Here is a 12,239-nt window from a genome sequence, read left to right as displayed (position 1 = left end):
AATTATACTTCACTCTTTACCGGGATACATTTTTATAATATTAAAAAATATATTAAATTGTTTATAATAATAAATGCGAAACTTAAATTAACAGTAAACTATGATTTTCAGTTTGTCAATTAATCATAATATATCCTTTTAAAATATTTGTATTTTTAAAAAATTTGTTTATTTTCATCAAAACTCATTAACACTACTGCCATTGTTGTTAAGAATAATAAACACAGTAATTAAATCATCTTGAATTGCGGTAGCATTAACCTTTTGATACTAAATTCGAACTGTTGTTTCGATAATTGGACTTATCGATAAATTGCAGATAACTTCATTTGTATAACAAGCTTATAATACAGATTAACTCACTATGTTCAAAGGAAACAGAATTAACTACATATTGTTTGTAAATAAAGTGCAATGTGATCTTATTGAATAAAAAAGTTATATATTTTATATAATCCCGTTACAAAATATATTTAACAAATGTTTAAAAAAATTAAGTAAACTTTATGATTAATATTAAAAAAAAATTTCTGTCGTGAAATAAATTACTTCCAACTATTAACTACTAAATAATTATAGAGAATCTGTAATATGAAAACTATAATATCTTGGAAACGTCGATTTTTGCGGAAAAAATTAAAATATACATTAATTTATGTCTCCATAGCTGCTATTATTTTCGTTATTCATCAGTTATTTTACTTCAGAGAACTTAATCAATCAATCGTAGGAAAATTAATTAATGAATCTGTACGAACATCTAATTATATTACTACTGATAAAGTGAGTTCAAAGTGGAATGAACCATCACATTCAAAACTTTTTCGTGATAAAGAAGGTCGAACTGTATCGTTACGCGGTACGCGTGAAGAAGATATTTTAAACTACCTGCCAAATGTACGAGGAAAATTTGTTTGTTTTGCTTCAAAAAATGAAATAGACTTTTTTAAAATTAACGATAACTATTGTGATTGCCCTTTGGATGGTAGTGATGAACCTGGTACCAATGCATGTAACAATGGTGTTTTTAATTGTGAACATTCATCTTCACAATTTATAGGTATTTAATAATTCATATTTTATATATTGTACATTTTTTTTCTTTTAATAATATTACAAATACTTTCAAATAAATCTCAGTAAAAATACCATCGTATAAAGTTAATGATGGATATTGTGATTGTTGCGATGGATCTGATGAATGGGCAGAAATTAAATTATCACATTCAAATAATGGTAAATGTTTTTATGAATATAAATATATATACAAATTTTTTTAAATATTGTCTTATCTTATCTAATAATAATTTGTTTCAGAATCTGGAAATATAGTTTATTATCATACCAAATGTCAAAATAAATGCTAGTAAAGTTTTTAATGAAGTATAAACAATTTGAATGTTTTGAACATCTATAAAATATTTATTTTATATGGATTTTTATCTAAATTAATAATTCTATATTGTATATAAAATTTTATATTGTATCAAAGTTATGTTTTTATCTTTTCCTGAAATTTCTATGTAACGCTATATAATTAAGGAAGGATTATTTGCTATAAAGGTATCTAAAAATTCAGTAGAACTATTGTTTAGTTAAGATATGAATAATCTATCATTTGATATAGTATAAAACATGTTTTAAAAATAACACATTGATTTATTATGTAAAAACCAAGATTATAACATGATTTTATAATAAATCATATTATATACAATATACATATATGATATACAATACACAGTTGAACCTCTATTATCAATATTTACCTTAATGTACTTAATGTACATATATATTGAATTAAAAAGAAATATAATTTATGCAAAAACTATATAATTTATAATATATATATTTACATATCAAAGTATAAAGTTGGTATTTTATAATTAATTCGAATAATAGTGGTTTTACTGTAAAGAAATTTCGTATGTAATGTAATACTGTAATTAAAAGGTGTATATATTTTAATATCATCAATTAATGAAATGGAACACAAAAATCATCGCATCTATTTTTTATTTAATATTATCATTATAAATGAGATACATATCACATTATTGTGTTTAATTTCTAATAGCTGTAAGAACATTAAAATGATGTTGTAAACTTCTTGGCTTATCTGCAAAATGTAAAGTTCGATTTATAGGAACCCCTATATTTTTCAAAATATTACAGAAGTGGCTTTCCTCTTCACCTATCCATCGACGATGAGGATCTTGAACTTGATATGGTGTAACGTGAACATGAACTTCTATTCCTAAAATGATATTCATTTTTTTACCTGAAGTTAATACAAATTTTAGCAAATGTATTGCTAAGATTTCATGCTTAATAAATCATATTACTTAATTTTGCAAAAGATTCTAGAATAGATTTTTCTATAATCCATGTATCCTTAGAACCTGCATGTCCACCATCCAACCACCACATACTTTCAATGAGATTTATAAAATGATTAATGTCAATATCAGGTTCTAATTTATTTTGATAATAATGAAACTCATGTAGTAATTGATTTAAAACTACACAACCTTTACTAAAACCTACTAATGTTAGTTTTGCTGTCTCAATATTAAAATGAGTAAGTTCCTAAACGTTATATATATTTATTTCAATTAAAAATCATCATTTATAATATTATGTATATGATACAATTAAACATGTTACCTTTCCTGCATTACATGCTTTTATATGACTTAAAGATGATTTAATTAATTCTTTTAAATGTTTTAAAGCATTATGTGTTGGATCAAATGATGGTACACCATATATATTTGATGGTACAAAATTATCAAAACAGCTTATTGTTCCATTTATTCTAAAATAATATGAAACTCGTGAAAATAAATGAAACTCGTAATAATAAAAATCAGGTATATTATTCTTGACGTAGTTTATAAATATCACCTAGATGGTCGAATTAAAAGGACATGCTTTTTAGGAAAGTTTATAGTAAGTATTTTAGCAGTATTTTCTAAACTCCATTCAATATACTTTTTGCTACTTGAAGTTCTTTTCATGTTTGCTTCAATGTCCTATAATTAAAATATGCTTGAATACTATAGCATACTTTTCATGCTACATGAAGTTATCATTGTAAATAACATTTTGTATACCTGAACATCACCTCCAAAATATAAAAGAATATCCTGATTTGATTGTAATATTGGATGTGAATAAATTACGTCGTTACACCGACCAGTAATACCGGGAACATTTTTCCAAATCCAAATTTTAGATGACATGATGTTCTGATATTATTTTATAAGGTTATAATAAAAACGTATATGTATAGCAAGTCAAATTATGGTATTCATTCAATTTGTTCAATGAAATACTTAAATATTTGAAACATAATATTCTACTTCAGTAGTGCTATTTACAAACTTATTGTATAATTTTTGTTTGATTCCATACGCGTATTTAATATGACAGTAATACGAACATGATCCTAAGAGCATGCTACATTTATTAAATGGATGGATTAATGTTGCTTTATTCGAATTCATATTTTTAACAATTTAATATATTAAAACAGCTATTGAACAAAATTTGTATCGTATATAAGATAAAAAATGTTAAGGAAATTTGGAAGAAATTTGCTTTAAAGATTCAAACATATATTTTCAATGAAACGAAGCACATAGTCTTACATATGTATAGTCTTACAAATGATATGCATTTGAATTTTCATATAAAATAGAGTTATTATTATTATTTTAAATATAATATATATATATATATAAAATATGTGTAATTTTAAAAGTACTATTTTGAATTCATCGTGTAAGTTGAGTTTCATCGTGAATAGAGTCCAACAATTATTACGTAAGATATAACAAAAATAGTAAACGTTCAATCCAACTTTTCCTTAGTTCTTTCAAAATTACATCAAATGTTGAATATTTTAACAGTATTTCAATAATCAAAGTGACGTGTCTTCAAGTAATATTACATAACCTAATTTTATATACATTTTTTTAGTTTTAAAAAAACATATGCCAAAGTCAGTTATGCAATGTGACCCAAGTTTGAATAAAACAGTGTGGGATCCTCTTCAAATATTTAATTGTTGTATACAATATAAATATGCTGTTGTTATATTAAATAGTCCACTTGATTGGAAAAATAATTCTTTACTTCAAATTTGGAAAAAGGGTATGTTTTCTTTATTTAAAAGCAGTAAAATAATAATTAAAGAGGTTGCCATATTGACAATTTTTGTGGAATATGATGTATTCAGAGATATGTATATTATTTAGCTGAAGTTAAGGTTACTGTTGATGGTGGAACATTCAGATGGATACAATACTTAAAAAAGCAAGGTATTGATTTATTAAATGAACATAATAACGAATATGTCCCAACTTTAATTACTGGCGATATGGATAGTTGTTCTGGTTTAATCCTTGAACAGTTAAAGAGTATGGGTTCTATGATTATTGAGACACCTGATCAGAATCATACAGATTATGTAAAAGCTTTGATCGAGTTGAGACATTATGCTGAAAAGAAGGATATAAAGGTAATATTGTATGTTTCACAAGACTTCTTCAAATTAATTTCATTTAATAATAAGAGAATTATTGTTGACAGCTGAATGGAATATACGTATTTGCAGACTCATCAGGGAGATTTGATCATATTATGGGAAATATTAATACACTTTATAAAAGTGATGAACTTATTAAAAATGTGCAAGTAATTGTTTTGTATTTATTCATATTTTATCTTTATTTTAAAATATTCAATTCTATTTATAAAATTTTATTTATTAATTAGATAATACAAATTGCAAATAATTCATTGACATGGATTTTAAGACCAGGTTTTCATAGCATAATCATTCCTAAAATTTTGGTACAAAATAGTAGTTGGTGTGGACTGTTACCAATTGGTGCACCTGTTAATTGTATAATAACAACTGGTTTAAAATGGAATTTGAGTACATATTGATCTATGTTTTAATCAGTTTACTACTATATATTGAAATTTTTTATAAGAAAAATGTTTGACCTTTCAGACAATACAACTTTAAAATTTGGTGATCTGGTTAGTTCATCGAATACATATGACAATAGTTCTGAAGTCACTGTAAATACAGATTCATCATTAGTGTGGACTATGGGTATTGAACCACTTCAAAAAAATATAGATGATTATCAAATATCATCAAATACTTATTAGTAAAATTTTCATTTCTTTAATAGATTTTTAACATTCATAGCACTTCAGGTTTTTGTATAATAGGAAAGAAAATATTTTGATATACTTTAAAATATATATTATAGAATTAATATCAAATTTACTATAAGTAATGAATATTTCCCACTTGTGAAATATATTTTTTATAGTTGTGTCTATATTCTGTTATAATTCTATAATTTCATTAGGGCAAAAAAGAATTTGTATTAATTTAAATTATATGAATAAAAAAGTAGAATTTATTTGTTTGTTTAGTATGATTTATAGTTACAAATCTTTAAAAAATTATTTCCATATGAATTTTAAAAAATTTTAGAACTTTAATTTTACAAAATATTTTACTTTTTTATTATACAATTCCAAAGATATGTTTTGCCTATTACTTAACTAAATTGTGAAAGAAAGTGATATAATAATGCAGTTTTGTTAATAACGTAAATTATATATCAATTTAGTGTTACTGTAACAATGTACGGTTGAAAAATAGTTTTATTTTTACAAAAAGTAAACTTTAGGTTTATAATTTAATTTTAGGTACTTATTACTTTTTTGATCATAGCAAAATTGATAAAGGTAATAATGATTAGCATGTTATTGTGATAACAGATTGTGATTTTTTAAATAACACCATTCATAATTTATAATTATTAAAAACTAAAGTTTGGTTAAATAACTGAAAATATCTTTTGACACATTATTAAAGTAATATATGTATACATATAATGCTATGTAAAAAGGACATGTACTTAATACACTTTGCATATTTCTCATAACTAATTATTTGGAGCATTAAATAATTTATACTTATTTTGAATGCAGATAAATTTTCAAGTATGTCAATTTTATTATGAAAAAAAATTTCTTCAACTTAAGCCATGAAAATATAAAACCAGTATTATTTACATTCCCTCAAACTTCTCGTTTTAAACTATCAGTAAGAAAAAACTGCTTTGTTGGTCTGAAACAAAACAAAAGCATAATGAAACTGACATGTTATTTCAAACTTCTTTGTTTTATTTTAATTTGCTGTCACTTTGTTTTTGATAAATATTAGTTCCTTGAAAGTTTATAACAGTTAGTAATTATAATTTAGGTGATTACACATTTATTTATAGTTAATTATTGATGATTGTTGGATTATTAAAGTTAATACTGATAATTTTCAACCATTTTAATATTGCTCGTATCAAATCAAATATAGTGAACTCAAAAATACTGAAAATATACTATTATTTAAACTGTGATATGAAATAAATTTTGTAATTATAAATTTGCGCACATTTAGTAGTAATATTAATATCTTGTGTAAAAACATATATTTTAAATTAATATTATACAATGTGTAATGAGCTGCAAATTTGCAATCAATGCAAATTGTACACTCATATACTAATATACGCAACAAACAGTTGGTAGTGTAATCTTACTGTGTATAAAGATTATAAATGATATGATTACCAATAGTAAAATAATATTTAGTAAATAATACGGACTTAAAATATATAAATACACTTAAATATGTATATATGTATATTTTTCATGGCTAATGTATCAGTTGTACATTATTTCTTGTAATTAAAAGATGCTAATATAAGAATCTCAAATACAAATTATTAATTTATATATTTCCTATGAAAAGTTTTCATGTCATAACTAATATTAATGGGAAAAATTAAGGTATATTTGTATTATGATTTATTAACATGACATAAGTTACTAGTAAATGTGGCACTATATTTAGATATATCATCTTATAATAGATAACATGTAATATATAAATTTGTCTATATTTTTATTTTAATTGCATTTTTGTATAAATCTTGGACTATCATGAATCCTCATTTATTTATTACCTACATATTAATTTCGTTGAATAGTGATTAAATTAGAAAAAAAGATAAAATTGTTAATATTCATAAGTATTTAATAATACTACATGAATATACAAATATATGTATATTAATTATAATATATTATCCATAATTTTATGTAATAATATATATTGTATATATGTAACTCTAGTTCATCATAAGTACAATATTAATATATTTTTAATGTGCACATGTCATCAGAAGTAATAGAATTAATAAAGGAATATATTTTGGAAGAAATTTGATAAAAATAAACAACAATTATAGGTAAAAATATCAAATAAATTCACTTTGCTTAATTGTTAGTTAGAAGTTTCATATAAATTATATTATATTATAGTTTTGTATGAAATATATCAATAATCCAACATTGTTTAGGGTTAATGAATTAAGATACTAAATATGATTAAAAACATGCAAATCTGAGAATATTTTGATATAAATAATAGTTTAATAATAGATACGTAATTATAGAATAATTAGAGAATAATTATTATATTTCACAATTGATAACAATAATATATTTTATAATAAATTTAAATTTTATATTCTTTTGATCTTTTAACATTCTTTATGTATTAAACTCATTTTTTTAATCATTATTACACATAATATTTTTAAATTTTGCAAATAGTAAAAAGAATATAGTAAATACTTAACATTTGTTAAGTTTTACGTGCATATATATTATTCATAATTTAAACAAAACATAATTAATTTCCCAATAAAGATTTTCCATTAAAAAACTGTTGCCTCTTACTTTATATTGTTGATTTCAGCACTTATAATCATTTCAATCTGCAGTTTATAGATTTAACCGATTTGTTCAATGAATTTCTTAACTAATTCCTGGATCGATTAGTCGTTGATACATCACAAAGGCATAAAATGGCGCAAAACTTATTTAAATGTAAAGCTATCTAAAATTCTAATTCATTAATAGCAAATGTTTCCGACAGTATCATAAGTCATAATAATATCGTATACTAGCAATTAAAGTTTATTGTTATTATTTACTGATTTAATATAATAACATTATGTTATAAAGTAATAAAGTTACAAAAAAACACGTATAATTTAATTTAATCTATATAGTATGATTACGAAGCTACAATACACACGTGCAGACACGATTAGTCGAAGCGGGGGCGGCAAACCACTAAAATATGTACTTACGCACATACACATATATATATATATATATATATATATGTCATGATGATCAGCTGTAGCGATGTTTACATTTGTTGGCATCCTCGACGACGGTGTACCGCGTGGTGGGGTCGCGGCCACTGGCCAGTTCCTTACGGTCTTTCGAACGGTCGGTATCGTTTTCGTCGTAGTTTTTATAATTATTAATCGTCGTCACATTCGCGAGTTCACAGTGAAAGTTTCACAGAGATATCAAGTGTGGCGTGGTGGATATGTCAAATGTGTCATCACTGGTCCAATAATCGAACGAAATCGGTAAGTTATCGAAATCATATCTGAAAAATATATTTGACACGACATTCTCCGTGCAATTTATACATTTCAAGGGGTTCGCTGATATAAATAATGCGTACTAAATCATGCGTATACGCGATCAAGTGTGTACTAGCGTTACAATTATCGGACATACTACGCGTTACGTAGTAGTAGTCAGTGCAGTGTGTTTCTTTACGTTACACGATATCGCGCGGCAGTGCCGCCGCTGTTTCGCGGTTTTCGAAACGCGAGATCGTGCATCGAACTCTTTACCGTTATATCGTCGCGTGTGTTTTCGCATGGGCGAATAATTATAGACGATAACTCCTTCAAAGTAGTTTTCACGTACCACTGCTAACATTAGTTAATTGGACTTTCACAATCTTCTAGTGAGCGCATTCCGCGTCGATGCTAACTTCTCAATTAGCTTCCGGTCAAGGTGAACTGCGTTGCGAGCAATTGTGTCGCTTCGTTTCTTCCGTGGCGCTTTTACGTGCTTATCGAAGGAGTAGCCCCGTTTGGCCCGAGTACTGTGCCTTGCTACCAAAATGGTGTCAGACACTGAGTGTAAATAACCTTATGAACGTAAGAATAGACGTACGAGACGAATTGGGTTTATATATCTGTTGCGCCGAAGAAAGCGTTCTTGTGTATATTAGACACACGGGAATACTTGGTACGCGTTTTGGCAACCGTTCTTACTAGATTTTCTGCAGACGTCTGGAAAGAAATTTCTAACACGGTTACCTCGATTTTGGAAACGTCGATATTTAATTTGCGATGACCTTAACTCGGAAAGATATACATATATACATATGATTCTCAGTCGATATAATATAATTGATAATTAAATATTTCCCGATTTTAGAAATATCGAAAAAATGTTAATGTTATACATCGAAGATGTTAGGTATTTTAATTAGGAAATTATTACGGTTTTAAACAAACTCGTATGTCAATTTTTCTCTTTTTTTCAAGAAAAAATTATAGTGACCTTGTTTCTCTTTATTTTTCGTAATTCATTATTTATTAATTTTCTCGTAACATTTGTATTTGCGAAAATTATTTTAATAAAATTATTAAGACGTTGGATAATTGGTATTCTCTGTCTGAGGTATCAGGGATGTAAATAAGGATCTATGAATTTCAATCTTTTATGCTATTTTAGACGCGGAAGATAATTTTAACAAATGATTATCAAGAGTTTGAGCGTTATTGCGTCGTTTTAAGCGCGTTTCCAACGGAGACTAGCGTCAGGTTCTTGCGTTAAGAGATTGTTAACATTCTTGGCCCTTTGAAAGCTCGTATCAATAACAATTCATTTCACATGACGCTTAAATTTGGATGTTAGCGTTTTATCATAGGTGTGGAATGAATTATTGTATTGTACAAAATAATCTATAAATTCCTTGAATTTCGTGTATTTCAAAAGTATCCCTAATTTAACATAACTTTACATCGAACGTTAAAATATGTATATAGATATAGCATACGTAAATAATAATAATTAAAATCATATAATGAAACTATGTATGTATAATTACGCACCTATTTGAATAAAAGTCAACGTTAATTTTATCAAAGACAGCGATATGCTTTCAGACGTTGTAAAAAAATATTTAAAATCAGTCATTTCCTTGTTTGATACTTTTATTGTTAATACTATTTTATATTCAAAACAATTTAATTCTTTTTATTTCACTTCTCTATCTAAAATATGATTCTGTACTAATCGTTAATTTAATTTTATCCAAATTACTTGTACTTTTCCACTAATTACAAAAATAGAATATCTAAAAGCAATCATTTTAACCTGTTTGATAGTCCAGTATTCAACACGTTATATAAAGCAACGCACCTTTAAAATCCACCTTTATTTTCACATCGATCTTTAATGACTCCAATTCATCGGCTAAAATTGAATTCTCAAATGAACAAGTCATGCATCAAAATCAGACGCCAGACCTAAACAATGTTAAACGTACGACAGTGTCGGATATATTCATACAATGCGATATATGTAATAAGTTTTAAAATATCGGTTAGTTTATACTCGAGCACTCCGTGTTGAGGTTATGTGTATACATATAGCGAGCGAAGAGAGTCACGCAAGATGTGTCGTCGAGAATATCCATTCGTGACAACGAACGCGAACATTGTATGAGCATGCAAATGAATTGCAGACGGTGTTTGCATGTAGTGGAGGCACGAAAATCTATGCATGTGCGAGGCTAGAGCGATCTTTTACGAGGATCGACGTGTTGGTGCGCGCGCACATTTGTGTTCCCCACCACTGCGAGAACAAAACTTGGCGCCGCGGTCTTGCATCAGCGATGCTAAAGTAATAAGGCGGTCGTGAATGTCAACAGCGTCTAGACGCGCGGCAGAACTTTTTGGCAAGGAGTGAAAGAGAGGAAAATCTAGAAGCGTCAGATTGCAAGACTGTTTTTACTAATCGCATTCTCTTCCCCTTTTCTCGTTCCTCTTTAATCCGCCATCGAGTTCGCTGCTAATTCGCTGTCTTCTCACCGTCGCTGAAGAGGCTGGAGGATATAAATAAAGCGGGTAACATCGATTTTTGCCGACCATGGGGAATAAAACCGAAGGGTGACAGTTGCGAGAATTGTAATCGATATCATCTGTTTCAATGTCCTTTACCTGTTAACAATCGAGCTAGATTTTTCCGTGAATTCTATTTGCGTCAAGCGTATGAAATATTTTTATTTTTAATAATGAGCACTAACGATAATAATAGTATTTTGTTATTTCTAATAATGGGCACTAATAATAATAATAGTATTTTGTTATTTCTAATAATGAGTACTAATAATAGTAGTATTTTGCTATTTTTAATAATTCGTAAAAATATACTAACAAATGATGTAAGATTTGTAAAAGAGACACAATATAGTGGAAATAATTCTTTTTATATGTATAAGATGGAGATGCAGAGGAGAGTTGAACTCAATTTTTTTTTTATGCTGAGATAGAGTAAAGTCAATATCGAATATAAAGATAGTAATATAAATGTACACTTATTTTAAAACTTGTAATAAGTTTTCACTGAGCAGATCAAATTTTTAGGATTCTTATGCGAACAGTGTTATTTTATAATTTTATAAAATTATCTCAACAAACTGCACTACAAATTCATTAAAAGTGGACATTTCCTGTTTCTTCCTTTTACCTTTCATATGATGTACAGACAAGTTCGTTTCTTCGACTATCGATTAATCGAAATTGCGGAACTTCACGGGCGAAATCCTGTAATTTCCACGATAATCATAGACTTGTGTAACTTTGCCGTTGCGAGTAAGATGAAATGAAAGAATTTTGTCCGTGGGAAAGTGATGTTTAAGACTCGATCAAAGAGTCATTTTCATCTTCTTTTTTGCAGTTTATTTTTAAATTTTCGAACACACGTAGCTGTTCTACTTACATAAAACATATATGCCTATTTGCAAATAATTTCATTATGCTACATTCATTATTATCATCTGAGTGTACTATTATATTTACCTGTATACATTCTAAATTTATAGTTCTAGCTTTAATCCGTCAATTATGTTATTGTTTTAAAAAATATTCTTCGAAACTTCGATTTTCAAAATAATATTAAGGTAAGGGACAAAATAAAACAATAACAAAACCTGCTGGCAGTTATTAACGAAAATATTGGACAAAAATTATCATCTT

The 12,239-nt window shown here is 26.7% G+C and overlaps 4 protein-coding genes across 4 annotated transcripts in view; 3 read left to right on the top strand and 1 right to left on the bottom strand.

Annotated features, from left to right (window-relative positions):
- The first annotated feature begins 591 nt into the window (after positions 1-591).
- LOC108554423 (uncharacterized) lies at positions 592-1,367 on the top strand. The gene is made up of 3 exons (XM_017909700.1): positions 592-1,060; positions 1,141-1,236; positions 1,318-1,367. The coding sequence occupies exons 1-3, from the start codon at positions 592-594 to the stop codon at positions 1,365-1,367; spliced, it is 615 nt and encodes a 204-aa protein (XP_017765189.1).
- Positions 1,368-2,063: 696 nt separating this feature from the next.
- Positions 2,064-3,245, bottom strand: LOC108554422 (UPF0565 protein C2orf69 homolog). Its single transcript, XM_017909699.1, has 5 exons — positions 3,117-3,245; positions 2,908-3,035; positions 2,668-2,818; positions 2,346-2,589; positions 2,064-2,257 (listed from the first exon to the last, which is right to left on the bottom strand). Exons 1-5 carry the CDS (start codon positions 3,243-3,245, stop codon positions 2,064-2,066), a joined length of 846 nt encoding a protein of 281 aa, XP_017765188.1.
- Positions 3,246-3,749: 504 nt separating this feature from the next.
- On the top strand, positions 3,750-5,224 carry LOC108554420 (thiamin pyrophosphokinase 1). The gene is made up of 6 exons (XM_017909697.1): positions 3,750-3,828; positions 3,985-4,158; positions 4,263-4,525; positions 4,597-4,701; positions 4,783-4,945; positions 5,024-5,224. Exons 1-6 carry the CDS (start codon positions 3,750-3,752, stop codon positions 5,185-5,187), a joined length of 948 nt encoding a protein of 315 aa, XP_017765186.1. The 3' UTR covers positions 5,188-5,224.
- A 3,111-nt stretch (positions 5,225-8,335) lies between these two features.
- Positions 8,336-12,239, top strand: part of Vha100-2 (V-type ATPase subunit a family protein Vha100-2) — an 84,791-nt gene continuing 80,887 nt past the window's right edge. The window contains exon 1 of the mRNA XM_017909702.1: positions 8,336-8,543. The gene's annotated coding sequence lies outside the window, so the exon portion shown is untranslated. The remainder of the gene's footprint in view (positions 8,544-12,239) is intronic.

The sequence above is a fragment of the Eufriesea mexicana genome, unplaced genomic scaffold (assembly GCF_001483705.2).
Source record: "Eufriesea mexicana isolate 0111107269 unplaced genomic scaffold, ASM148370v2 scaffold21290, whole genome shotgun sequence".
NCBI lineage: Eukaryota > Metazoa > Arthropoda > Insecta > Hymenoptera > Apidae > Eufriesea > Eufriesea mexicana.
This window is presented reverse-complemented; position numbering and strand designations above follow the sequence as displayed.

Bases quoted from the DNA above. Each gene is read 5' to 3' on its own strand.
- LOC108554423 (XM_017909700.1), top strand. From the start codon at position 592: ATGAAAACTATAATATCTTGGAAACGTCGATTTTTGCGGAAAAAATTA. The intron at 1,061-1,140 runs GTATTTAATAAT...AATAAATCTCAG, and splicing joins TTCATCTTCACAATTTATAG to TAAAAATACCATCGTATAAA. The intron at 1,237-1,317 runs GTAAATGTTTTT...AATTTGTTTCAG, and splicing joins ATTATCACATTCAAATAATG to AATCTGGAAATATAGTTTAT.
- LOC108554422 (XM_017909699.1), bottom strand. From the start codon at position 3,245: ATGTCATCTAAAATTTGGATTTGGAAAAATGTTCCCGGTATTACTGGT. The intron at 2,590-2,667 runs GTAACATGTTTA...TATAACGTTTAG, and splicing joins AAGCATGTAATGCAGGAAAG to GAACTTACTCATTTTAATAT. The intron at 2,258-2,345 runs GTAATATGATTT...ATATCATTTTAG, and splicing joins AGAATCTTTTGCAAAATTAA to GAATAGAAGTTCATGTTCAC.
- LOC108554420 (XM_017909697.1), top strand. From the start codon at position 3,750: ATGTGTAATTTTAAAAGTACTATTTTGAATTCATCGTGTAAGTTGAGT. The intron at 4,159-4,262 runs GTATGTTTTCTT...TATATTATTTAG, and splicing joins ACTTCAAATTTGGAAAAAGG to CTGAAGTTAAGGTTACTGTT. The intron at 4,526-4,596 runs GTAATATTGTAT...TATTGTTGACAG, and splicing joins CTGAAAAGAAGGATATAAAG to CTGAATGGAATATACGTATT.